This window comes from Euphorbia lathyris, chromosome 9 (assembly GCF_963576675.1).
Source record: "Euphorbia lathyris chromosome 9, ddEupLath1.1, whole genome shotgun sequence".
Classification (NCBI taxonomy): Eukaryota; Viridiplantae; Streptophyta; class Magnoliopsida; order Malpighiales; family Euphorbiaceae; genus Euphorbia; species Euphorbia lathyris.
In genome coordinates, this window is record NC_088918.1 from 68,731,952 (window position 1) to 68,744,637 (window position 12,686).

The 12,686-nt window shown below is 43.6% G+C and overlaps 1 protein-coding gene across 3 annotated transcripts; it reads left to right on the top strand.

Annotated features, from left to right (window-relative positions):
- The first annotated feature begins 8,845 nt into the window (after positions 1 to 8,845).
- Positions 8,846 to 12,087, top strand: LOC136205801 (pentatricopeptide repeat-containing protein At1g63330-like). Of its 3 annotated transcripts, none has more exons than XM_065996592.1 (3): positions 8,846 to 11,212; positions 11,304 to 11,398; positions 11,559 to 12,087. In XM_065996592.1, the coding sequence occupies exon 1, from the start codon at positions 8,935 to 8,937 to the stop codon at positions 10,735 to 10,737; it is 1,803 nt and encodes a 600-aa protein (XP_065852664.1). In that variant the 5' UTR covers positions 8,846 to 8,934; the 3' UTR covers positions 10,738 to 11,212; positions 11,304 to 11,398; positions 11,559 to 12,087. The 3 variants fall into 3 exon arrangements, with proteins under 3 accessions (XP_065852664.1, XP_065852666.1, XP_065852665.1); XM_065996594.1 differs by having other exon boundaries at positions 11,717 to 12,087; XM_065996593.1 differs by having other exon boundaries at positions 8,846 to 11,209.
- Positions 12,088 to 12,686: the final 599 nt, after the last annotated feature.

Here is a 12,686-nt window from a genome sequence, read left to right on the forward strand (position 1 = left end):
TCGTTCTTTGCTATAAATAGGAGTCAATTTTTGCTTGTAGTTTTCGTTTATGTGGTCAACTATTTTCAAACATTCATACTTCGTAGTTGCCTTTGTTATTTCGAGCTCTGTTGAGATGTCACTTCGAGATGTCGTGGATTCTGCTAAGGTCCTCGAGGTCCAGAAAGCTATATCGGTGATGCCTCATCCCTATGTGTATTGTCCCCCGAGGGATGACCATGAGCTAGACAAAAAGGTGCGATATGCATCTCCAGTATGGATGAATCGGAGTTTGTCACGGAGAAGTCGAAACGGGGAGAGTGAGAGTTCCGCACCCTATACTGGATCCGCTACTGACTCATGCAAAGTTGTTGTCAGCGCCTTTTCTTCTACTGAGAAGAAAGTCTGGTCGCAAGATGGGATAGGGTTCCTGAACCCGGACGAGTCGGTGGTGCCTGTGACAAATCCTCATCCTGCCTGGGTTAGGCGGCTGCTAGTCGTATAGGGCGCCATGCTTCACCAAGCCGTCCTCATGGGGCGACGTTTGTCGATCCGGTGAAACCTCGCAGCGTAGTCTTTCTCGAATTCTCAAGGCAGGGATTTCTGGGGCCTATATCGGCCGACCCGGCACACCGAATGACTTATGTGGGGAAAGCATGCTTGTATCATAGTCAGAACGGGCATAATACGGACGAATGCATCGACTGGCGAGTAGTGCATCAAGCTCTTATGGACGCGGGTGCCATTCCGAACCCTGACAGTGTTTGATCTGTAGTTTCCTGTGTTTTGGCCGTTGTTGGGGCCTTTCTTCTGTTATGGATTTATGTAATGTTTGCTTTGGTATCAAATATAAGCTTATGTGATTTTTCTTCTTCGTGTATAGGCTCAAATCTTCTTCCTTAGTGAGCGTTAATGTATTTGTCTAGTGTTATCTAACGGGGCCTAATGATGTAGTCGATAGCATTTTAGATGCTTTTACGGTGGAACGCGCAGCGTTGTGCCCGCGTTAGAGCAATTGATAACAATAAGGGATTGGTGGTCGATTATGTAGCCGCTCGAGATACGTGATAAGGCCTTTGGAAGGCATGTAGCTGCTCTGGTTGCGGAATGCGCATAGTTGTGCCCGCTTTAGAGCAATCGATAACAATATGGGATTGTTGGTCGGTTATATGAGCGATTGAGATGCTCGACAAGGCCTTTGGGTGGCATGTAGATGCTCTGGTAGCGGAAAGCACATAGTTGTGCCCGCTTTAGAGCAATCGATAACAATATGGGATTGTTGGTCGATTATGTGAGTGATTGAGATGCTCGACAAGGCCTTTGGATGGCATGTAGATGCTCTGGTAGCGGAAAGCGCATAGTTGTGCCCGCTTTAGAGCAATCGATAACAATATGGGATTGTTGGTCGATTATGTGAGCGATTGAGATGCTCAACAAGGCCTTTGGATGGCATGTAGATGCTCTGGTAGCGGAAAGCGCATAGTTGTGCCCGCTTTAGAGCAATCGATAACAATATGGGATTGTTGGTCGATTATGTGAGCGATTGAGATGCTCGACAAGACCTTTGGATGGCATGTAGATGCTCCAGTAGCGGAAAGTGCATACTTATGCCCGCTTTAGAGCAATCGATAACAATATGGGATTGTTGGTCGATTATGTGAGCGATTGAGATGCTCGACAAGGCCTTTAGATGGCATGTAGATGCTCTTCAACCAGGGAGTTCGCTTGCGATCTTCGTCAAGGTAAAGTTTTTTTTTTGAACAACACGCAAAGTAAAGAAACGAGAGACTTTTATTGATAACTTTCCTTACAAGCTATTGATAATACTTCTTCAATGTCTGGATATTCCAGCTATTGTCGTAGACCAACCCGTCTAAAGAGGCGATCTTGTAAGCGCCATTGTGGAGAATGGTGTCGATCTTGTATGGTCCTTCCTATGATTGGCCGAGCTTTCCCTGAGCCAAAGGGGACTGCGCAGCTGTGGCGTCTCTGAGCACAAGGTCCCCGACTTGAAAAGTGCGAAGGCGAACTCTTCTATCGTGATATCACGCTATGTTCTGCTTATGGGTCGTGATGTGTAATAGAGCATTAAGGCGCTCTTCCTCCATTCGGTCACTAGCTTCTGCGAGCTCCACATTATTGTCGACTTCTTCGAAACTGGTCAGTCGGGGGGAGCGAAGGATGATTTCAGATGGCGCTATGGCTTCGGCTCCGTATGCGAGAAAAAAAGGAGTGTGTCCTGTCCCCGAGTGAGGGGTAGTGCGGTATGACCACAATATTGCCGCGATGTGGTCGGGCCACGCCCTGCCTTGGTCGGAGAGGTGCGTTTTGATTCCTCTCAGGAGCATCCGGTTGCTTATCTCTGTGAGGCCATTGCTCTGAGGGTGCGCGACCGAGGTGTATCGTCCTCTGATACCCCATTCTACGCAGAAATCACGGAACTGACCACAGTCGAACTGCCTCCTATTATCCGTGATAAAAGAGTGAGGGATCCCGAATTGGTATATGATTGTTCGTTTGAGAAAATCGATTACATTATCCGCCGTTATCTTGGCGATCGCTTCGGCCTCGATCCATTTGGTGCAAGAGCCACTATGACGAAACGCTTCTGTGCAAGAGCCATCGGGAAAAGGGCCGAGAAGGTCAATGCCCCATACTGCGAATGGCCAAGGTGTGATAATGCCTTTGAATGGAGCCGCCGGGGCGTGGTGAGTGTTGGCGTGTAGCTGACACGCCTGACAACTGTGAACTAGACGTGTTGCGTCGGAATCCATGGTTTACCAGTAGAGCCCCTGAAGCCGAGCCTTCTTTGCAATTGTTCAGGAGCCCTGATGCGAGCTACAGACGCCCTGGTGAATTTCTTTCAGACAGTGATTGCCCTCCTCCTCAAATATATAGCGCAACCAGGGATGCGTGGCAGATTTCTGATAAAGCAGGTCATCATGCAGCGCCTAACGCCACGAACGTCGGACCACGAGGGACGCCTGCGTCCGGTCCTCGGGGAGTGTTCCGTCCTGAAGATATCTGATGATTGGACTTCTCCATCCCCCTACCGCGGCATCAGCCGGGTTGATCTGTAGCGAGCTTTCTACTCGAATAGCCGGGGCCCCAGCGACCTCGATGAGGGTGGTCGGGTCATTAGTCCGTTCGCCCGCTGCAAGAGCGGCGATAGCGTCCGCTTCCTCGTTCTCCTCACGCGGTACCAGTATGAGGTCGAGGGTTATCCCTTTTGTTTTGAGTTCGTTGATCAAGGATGTGGCGAGGGCCAAGTATTGGCACATTGTCGGATCTTTTGCGTTGTAGGTGCCGCTGACGTGGATAACGACGAGCTTTGAGTCCGAGTATATTGTCAACTGTCTGCTCACTATGGTTGTTGATAATTTAAGAGTTGCGATCAAGGCCTCATACTCTGCCTGATTATTTGTGGTTGGAAAATTGAGCCGGACGGCGTACCGCATGTGGAGATTGTTTGGTCCTTGAATGGCTATGCCAGCGCCTGCCCGTCTTGGAGCGCAGGGCCCATCTATGCTCATAGTCCAGACGCCGCTGGTGCGAGCCGTTGCTATCTTGGGGTTGGTGGCCGATGAGCCGGTGAACTCGACGATGAAGTCGGATAGTACCTGAGCTTTGATAGTCGTGCGAGGCTCAAAACGTACGTCGAATTGGGATAGCCGAACGGACCAGTTGGTGATTCATCTGGAGACCTCTGGTTTTTGGACGGCCTTTTTCAGTGGGTAATTGGTTCTGACCACAACCGTATGTGCCTGGAAGTATGATCTCAAACGCTCTGACACTTGAGTTATAGCAAACAGAGCCTTTTCGACCTCAGAGTATCGGACCTCGGCCCCCTTCAATACTTTGCTTAGAAAATAGATTGGGTAAAGCTCCGTCCCCTCTTCCTAGGTTAAAACGACTCCTATCGTTTCATCGGTGATGGTGAAGTATAGATGAATATCCCGCTTTGGTACTGGCACCGACAGTAGTGGAGGTGTGGCGAGGAAACTTTTGATAGCGCTGAACGCAGCCTGGCAGTCCGCCGACCACTTAAAGGGATGCTCCTTTTTTATTGCTTTGTAAAAGGGTAAACACCGCTATGCTGAGCAAGAGACAAAATGCCCTAAGGAGATGATCCTTCCGTTTAGTCTTTGAACCCCCTGCAGGTCACGCGGTGGTTCCATTGCCAAAACCGCTTCGATCTTCGCGGGGTTAGGCTCGATACCCTTTTCCGACACCACGCAGCCCAGGAACTTACCGCTGCGAATTCTGAAGAAACATTTTTCCGGGTTCAACTTAAGGTTATAGGCTCTGAAAATCTTAAACACCTCCGCCAAATCTTGTGGATGGTCGCCTTCCTCGGTGCTAAGAACCACCATGTTATCGATATACATTTGTACAGTCTTGCCAATGAGATGTGCGAACATCTTGTCTACCAAATGCTGGTATATGGCTCCCGCATTCTTTAACCCAAACGGCATGACATTGTAGCAATACGTGCCTTCATGCGTAATGAAGGAGGTTTTTTCAGCGTCGACAAGGTCCAGAGGGATCTGCTGGAAACCAGCGATAACATCGAACTGAGACAAAATCTTGTGACCAGCAGTCTGATCAAGGAGCTGATCTATATTAGGCAGCGGGTAAGAATCCTTGGGGCAAGCTTTATTAACATTCATAAAATCTACACACATGCGGTACTTCCCGCTGGCTTTCTTTACAAGTACAACGTTAGAAAGCCAGTCCGGGTAGTTAACTTTGCGAATAAATTTTACAGCTAGGAGTTTGTCAATCTCTGCCTTTACTGCGACCTGCTTGTCCCTTGCCTGCACTCGCATCCTCTGCTTTAAGGGTTCGACGGAGGGGTCGATGCTTAGCTTGTGCACTGCTTGATCAGGTGAGACCCCCGTGATGTCCTCGGTGCACCAAGCGAACACATCTGAGTGTTCCGATAGGATAGCTCTGATTTCGTTGGCCAAAGGGGATGCGAGCCTGGTCCCGATCTTTACAGTCTGATTTTCCCCGAGGACGCAGTCGTCGACCGGCTCGATAGGCACGGGATTGTACCCTCTCATGTCCATCAGATGGTCCTCCAGGTAGAGCATTGTCCGGGGCTGAGTTGCCTCCCACTGCAATCTTTTAGCCAACATGCGATCTCCCTGGATGGCGATCCTTCCGTGTTGACTTGGCAATGTCAAGCATAAACTAGAGATGTCAATCGTGGCTCTCAGGGCAGCCAGCAGGGGCCTCCCGATGATGGCGTTGTAGGCTAGTGGAATATCGACCACCACCCATTCTGCGGTCTCCTCTGCTTCCTCGACTCCTTTGGCGAAAATAGTAGGCAATGTGATAACTCCCTTGACCGGGACTTCGATCTCCGACAGGCCGACCAGAGGGAAAGATCCGGCTCTTAGGGCAGTGTGAGTACTCTTTATTGCACGGAGTGTCGTCCATGTGAGCAAGTTCACCGAACTTCCCGTGTCAACCAGCACCTAGTGCGTTTTGAAACCAGCGATGTTGGTTACGACTAGAGCTTCTGAATGGCTGGTCCGGAGGGATGGCTGTATCGTTAAGGTCTGCCCGACTGCCTTCCTCTTACGGGAGCTCTCGGGTGGTGCGGAGAGCGCTGGTGCCCCTTCTCTTATGACGTGTATCTCCCCATGGTACATTGGTCGCTTGGGCTCCTCTGCTCGGCCTGCTTCTCGCTGCTTCGGGCTCTGCTCCCTCTGCCTGATCGTTTTTAGTGGTGCGCCCTGCTCTGTGATCCGCTCAATCTCCTTTTGCAGCTGATAGCAGTTTTCTGTGGAATTTCCGAAGGATTTGTGATATTTGCAGTACTCTTTTTCTGTTCGAGACTTGACCTTGTTGCTGGAAGGGATTTGCTGTGTGAATCGGCGAGGCTGGTTCTGAGCTGCGTAATGCACCTCCTTGCCGCGGGATCGATCTCCCCTTCGCTCTAAGTTTTCCCGCTCGGCGCGGGCCGGAAATGGCATTGGGGCTTCCTTGCGAGCTCTGGCGTCCTCTCGTACCTCTAGAATCGGTCTGCCCTTATCCTGCTTGGGTGCATCTCCCCTGGCCTTGTCTCTGTCCGACTCCTCGTACCCGACGGGACGGTCGCAGTCATCATACCTAACAAAAGTCTGTGCCATGGTCATGAGCTCCTCGAAAGATCTTGGCATCTTCCGGAAACATTTTTGCTTCAGAGGCTCGCATGAGGTCCCCTTTGCCAAAGCGTCGTGAGCCACCTCCAGGTTGAGGCCCTTAACCTGCGAGGCCATATGGTGAAACCTCGAGAGGAAATTGCGCAGAGACTCAGTCGCTCGCTGCTTGAGCCTGTTGAGGTCTGAACTGATCTTCCTAACTTTTACCGCCTCGGCAAAACGGGAGAGGAAAAGATCCTTTAAGAGATCAAAAGAGTCAATTGATTCTGGAGCAAGTCCTCGATACCACTCTTGCGCACTGGACGAAAGCGTGGTCGGAAAGACCTTGCACATGATGTCCTCGTCCTTCGAGTATAAGTTGATAGTGCTCATGAATGAGGCCACGTGATCGTTTGGATCCTCGGTCCCCGTGTATTGGGACAGTCGGGGAGCCTTCCAGTCGCGCGGGAACCTCGTCTCGATGATCTTCTGCATCAGCGGAGTTTTGCTGGACGTGATGCTCCCTCCCATTACGCCCCCGAGGGCCCTTTTATCAAGGAAGCACTGGATTTTCAGCTCCAACAAATCTTCGCTACTCGCGGCTGAGGTTTCCTCGCGCCGCGCTCTACCTTCTCCGGCCATAACGGCCCCGGCTCCGCTTCCCGCGATGATCAACGGCACCGCGACCTCCACTGGCGGAGCTCTTTCTTTTTGTAATTCCACCGCCTCTTTGAGGTATTGTCAGATTTTGGCGTTCTCCTCCTGCAAACTCCTTTGTTGATCTATGATCTTCATCTGGGCCGCCGTATGTATCGCCTGGGTTGTCTGAAAACCTTGGATTGCACTGAGGAGTTGAGTGGTGTTGTATGTCTCCTCTTCTTCAGGGCTCACCTCCTCCATCAGCGGTCCTAGGTTTCTGGGGGAAATTGGAATGTTCGGGGTCGAACGCTCGGCATGCGTCATGGAGCTAGTTGCTCCCGTTTCGGGTACTGTCGCCGGGGCCGATTCAGTGGGGTCTGCATTCTGTTTGAAGCTCCGAAGTCACTTGTATTCCACGCTCACCGCACCAAATAATCTGGGAATGCGGAATAGTGATCCGGGGCTCCGTCGGGGAGATATTGCCTTCTCGTGGGCCGGCTCTGCGCGGGGATCGGTCCGTGCGGATACTCCGAAGATTAAGACAGTTAGTTATTCTTAGAGAGCTTTCTAGGCTAGTGTGAATGAAGTAGAGAAAGTAAGAAAGAGTTACCCACCCCTTCCTCATTGAATGGGTTATTTATACCGGACAGTCCTGGGCCTGGGGGCCATCTGCCATTTGGTCGCATGATGGGCCGCCCTTGGGCCTTAGTGTGGTAATCTGAATCACTACCTAAATAAAAAAGAAAGGAAAAGATGTAAAAAAATGGTAAAAATGTAAAAACGAAAAAAATGTTATGAACTGAACTGAATTGTATTGTTAACTTAATTAAGTACAATTTTGTAGATTTTCAAATTTTTAATATTATTAAGTAAATATGTTGAAGAATCCAAAATGGAACTGAATATAGAACCAGATTGAACCGTTGATTTTTTTTAGGACCGAATCGAATTAACCATTAACTTTATTAATACAATTCTGGAGATTTTTAAATCTCCGAATTATACCGAACCATATTCACCCCTCGTTTCGATGATATTGTCGTTGAAATGTTAATGTTTATACTTTTTAAAGATATATGTTACAAATATACGAATTCTTATATATTAAATCATTTTATATTATTAATATTTTTACATCGTATAATATATACTTTAATTAAATTTAATATAACAATTTGTTTATTAATAAATATAAAAATATAAATCTGATTACTTCTTGACAGCTTTGTCCGTCCGACTAACACCTAATATTTTTTACAACCTTGGTAAAAATGTGAAAAATAGAAAAAGAAATGTGAAAATAGTAAAAATGTGTAAAACGGTAAACATGCAAAATGGGAAAATGTGTAAAATGGTAAAAATTAACAAAAATAGACTAAACGTGAAAAATGGTAAAAATGAAAAAACATGGAAAATGGTAAAATATGAAAAGCATGAAAAATACAAAAATGGTAACAAAGGAAAAATGTGAAAGATGGGTAAAACGATAAAAAATGCGAAAGAGCGAAAAAAACGTGAAAATTTATTAAAAAAAAGTGATAAATAATAAAATATGTAAAATAGTAAAAATATGAAAAGCATAAAAACTTTAATTAGAAGAGTATTAATCTGAATGGTGTCTGAATAGACTCGAACCGAGTAATTATTTGATTAATGTAAAACTTAAAAAGTCATAGAATTTGGCATCCTTATCCAAGAATGCAAGGAAATTTTAGCTACTAGATCTGATATTCAGGTAGTTTTTTGTTCCCGGTTTGCGGATATTACAGTTCATACTTTAGTTAGGAGTGCTTATTCCAATACTAATCTTTTGATTTCGTTTAGTATACCGACATGTCTTTGCATCTGTAATCCTAAACGAACAATTCGTTTGATTTTTAATGAACTTTTTCTTTCAAAAAAACTTCAAATAGGTTAAATTAGAGATTTCAAGTTCTTGACGGAGTCAGAATTTCATATCCGGAGGACTGGTTTTAGTCCTACGAGTGGGGTTAATTTTTAGAGTACAGTTCGTTAGGGTTGGACAAAATTTTCTTAACCTCCAGCATATAAAGCTGTTTCATTTCAGTGTGAAAGAGCCTTAACTATTACTTGGACCGACGCATCATGTTACATACTATTCATCATTTCATATCACCGCCGCATCCCAAACAAATTCCCCAATCTGTCTTAGATCAAGACCACCATGCTGACTTCCGCTTTCAGAAGACGCTTTCTTTCTTCCGCTTCTGTTTCACATCTAGCTCCTTCTCAATTTCATCATCTTATGGGTTCCATTTCTCCCTTCCATACTCCTAATTCAGGTGCTGCGTCAAACGAAGTTCTCGCTTCCTTTGATCAGCTTCTTCGTATGATTCCTCGACCTTCCGTGATTGAGTTTAACAAATTGTTGTCTGCACTCGTTAGGATGAAAGATTTTCAGACTGCTATCTCTTTGTCCAAGCAGATGGAATTGGTGAGAATTAAGCTTGATGTTTATACTTTTAACATCTTAATTAATTGCTTCTGTCATTTAGGGCGTGTTGATTTTGGATTCTCTGTGTTAGCCAAAACTTTTAAGCTTGGTTTTCAGCCGACAATTACAACCTTCAATACTTTGATCGATGGGCTATGTAAAAATGGTAAAGTTGAAGATGCAGTGGATTTGTTTGATAAGGTAGTTGCTTTAGGTTATCAACCTAATGTGTATACATATACTGTGATTATAGACGGGCTCTGTAAAATTGGAAATATGCATGTGGTTATGTCTTTGCTCAAAATAATGACTGAGAGGGGTTGTGAGCCTAACGTGGTCACATATAGTTCTATAATTGATGGGTTTTGCAAGTATAACTTAGTTGCGGAAGCATTAGACCTCTTCATGAAAATGAAGAATAAAGGGATTTTGCCTAATGTTGTCACCTATACTTCTTTGATTCATGGTTTGTGTCGTACTAGTGAATGGAATGAAGCTTTGGTGTTGTTCAATGAAATGTTGGATAGGAATATAGCTCCAAATGTTATCACCTACAGTTTGTTAATTCACAATATGTGTTTGTTGAGCAAGTGGAAAGAAGCTTTCATGTTGTTCAATGAAATGTCGGATATGTATGTAGCTCCAAACGTAGTTATTTTAACCATATTGGTAGATCAATTATGTAAACAGGGAATGATAATGAAGGCTCAATGTGTGGTCAACATGATGATCCAAAGGGGTATAGAGCCTAATGTTTTTACTTATAACTCATTGTTAGACGGGCACGGTTTACTTAGCCAAATGCATAGAGCAAACAGTGTTTTTCATGTGATGGTGAAAAGTGGTTGTAAACCTGATGTTTATACTTATACCATCTTGATTAATTGGTATTCTAAGTGTGGAAGGATAGATGTGGCACTGAATCTTCATGAAGAAATGCTTGGTAAAGGTGTAATTCCCAACAATCATACTTATAATTCCGTTATCCACGCCTTATGCCTTACAAAGGACCCTTGGACAGCCCTAAAGCTTTTTGAGTACATGCGCACAATTGCTTGTCCAAATATAGTTACCTACAACACTTTGATGGATGGCTTTTGTAAATGTGGAAAGCCTGATGTTGCACTGGAGATATTTCAAGAAATGAAAATAAGAAAACTAAAACCTGATATAGTCACATATAGTATCTTAATTGATGGCTCATTCAAAGCTGGAAGGTTGAAAGATGCAATAGACTTGATTTCAACTCTTTTTGTTGATGGATTGCAACCCGATATCTACACAATTAATATAATAATTGATGGACTAAGCAGACTAGGATCCTTGGATAAAGCATACAAAGCTTTCAGAAGCATGGAAGAAATTGGCATCTCACCAGATAGTTGCTCTTATAATGTGATTATCCATGGATTTCTCCGACACAAGGATCGGTCAAGGGCATTGGAACTCATTCATGAAATGCATGAGAAGGGCTTTTTTGAAGACAACACCACAATAGATCTGCTAAGAAAAAATAATGTCATTCTGAAATAAGTGTAAATTTATTTTGTTGGATATTTAGGAGAAAAAAGAAAGAGCTGAAAGTTTCATATGTAATAACTCATACCTCATACTCATACTGATGATTTTTTTTTTCTGTTTTAAATTATTGGTACTTGCTTGTATATTTTAAATATGAGTTTGATGCCTCTAGTTAAATGTACAGAGTCACCAAACTTTATAGGATGTATGTCGTAGGAATAGAGAAGGAGAATTCTATAGTATTGTCAATTGTGCAATGGATTACATGATATTTGTATGCTGTTGATGCTCTTACAGTCTATCAGTAACCTTCTTCATGGAGCAGTGTTTATCTCCTGCTGTTGATGCTCTTATTAATTATGTGTGAAATTGTCATACGCTAGTGCCTTTGTGTTTTGTGTTTTGAAAGAATTCAAATTTTCAAATTTAATGTAACAAGGAGTTCCTATCTGCAATCAGATCATTGGGAGCTTCATCAGCGCAGGTGGTATGTCCTTTTGTTTAATAAGTCCATTTCATTTGCGAAATTTGTTTCAAACATGTAGATGATGGTTGTTTGAACTTCTGCATTTTAACAGTTTAGAGTTATTCAACAATTGGATCATACATCAGCATGGGGAGGCGATTACTGAATCGCTCTGGTCAATTGCGAAGTTGTTTTTGCCATGTTCAGGTAATTTCTTTCTTTGTTACTGTTGTTGCATCAGAAAAGTTCTCTGCCTGGATTATCTTTTAGTTTTTATTCTGTGTTGTATCAATTGTTTGTTTCTTCCAATATGGCATCAGAATTAATATCAAGTATTTTGTTTTAACAATTGCTTGTCCACATATAGTAACATACAACACTTTGATGGATGGCTGTTATAAACATGGAAAGCTTGATGTTGCACTGTACATATTCCAAGAAATGAAAATGAGCAAACTGAAACCTGATATAGCCTCTACCTAGTCACATATAGTATCTTAATATAATAATTGATGGACCAAGCAGACAAGGATCCTTGGATGAAGCATCCAAAGCTTTCAGAAGCATGGAAGAAATTGGTATCTCACCAGATAGTTGCTCTTATAATGTGATTATCCATGGATTTCTCCGGCGCAAGGATCGTTCAAGGGCATTGGAAATCATTCATGAAATGCATGACAAGGGCTTTTTTTAAGACAACACCACAATAGATCTGCTAAGAAAAAATAATGTCATTCTGAAATCACTGTAAATTCATCTTGTTGGATATTTAGGAGAAAAAAAACGAGCTGAAAGTTTCATATGTAATAACTCACACCTCATACTGATGATTTTTTCTTTTTTCTGTTGTAAATTTTTGGTACTTGTATATTTTTAAATATGTGTTTGCCATGTTCTGCTAAAGTCTTTCTTTCTTACTGTTGCTGCATCAGAAAGAAAAGTTAAAGTTCTCTGCCTCGATTATCTTTAGTTTATATTCTCTTTTAGCATTCCTTTATCAATTGCTTGTTTCTTCCAATTCGGATCATAGTTAATACATTGTAAAGTGTTTTTATTGACTCCTTTACCTGTAACATTGTTTGTTTCTTCCGATTCGAATCATAGTTAATACATTGTAAAGTGTTTTTGTTGCTATAAAATTAACGAGCCCGAGCTTCGAGCTTGTTTCGAGCCCAAAATCTTCTTTGGACTTGGTTTATTAAGAAAATTATCTAACCATGAATTGTTTCTGAGTAAATCGTTAATTATATTTGTGAAGTTTGCTTGCAAATAACTCTTTAATTGTGTACATAAACAAGCTCACAAGCAAAATTCGTGAATAAATAAACAAGATGCTTACAAATAGTTCGTCTATTACTTATTTATTATGTAATCGGGCCTGCTCGCGAGCTTTCGAGCTGAGCTTTGGTCTTCTCAAACTCAGCTCGTTTACGAACCGTGTCGTACTCACGAGCGGCTCGTTTACAAATCGAGTCGAGCCGAGCTTTTATCGAGC

Bases quoted from the DNA above. Each gene is read 5' to 3' on its own strand.
- LOC136205801 (XM_065996592.1), top strand. From the start codon at position 8,935: ATGCTGACTTCCGCTTTCAGAAGACGCTTTCTTTCTTCCGCTTCTGTT.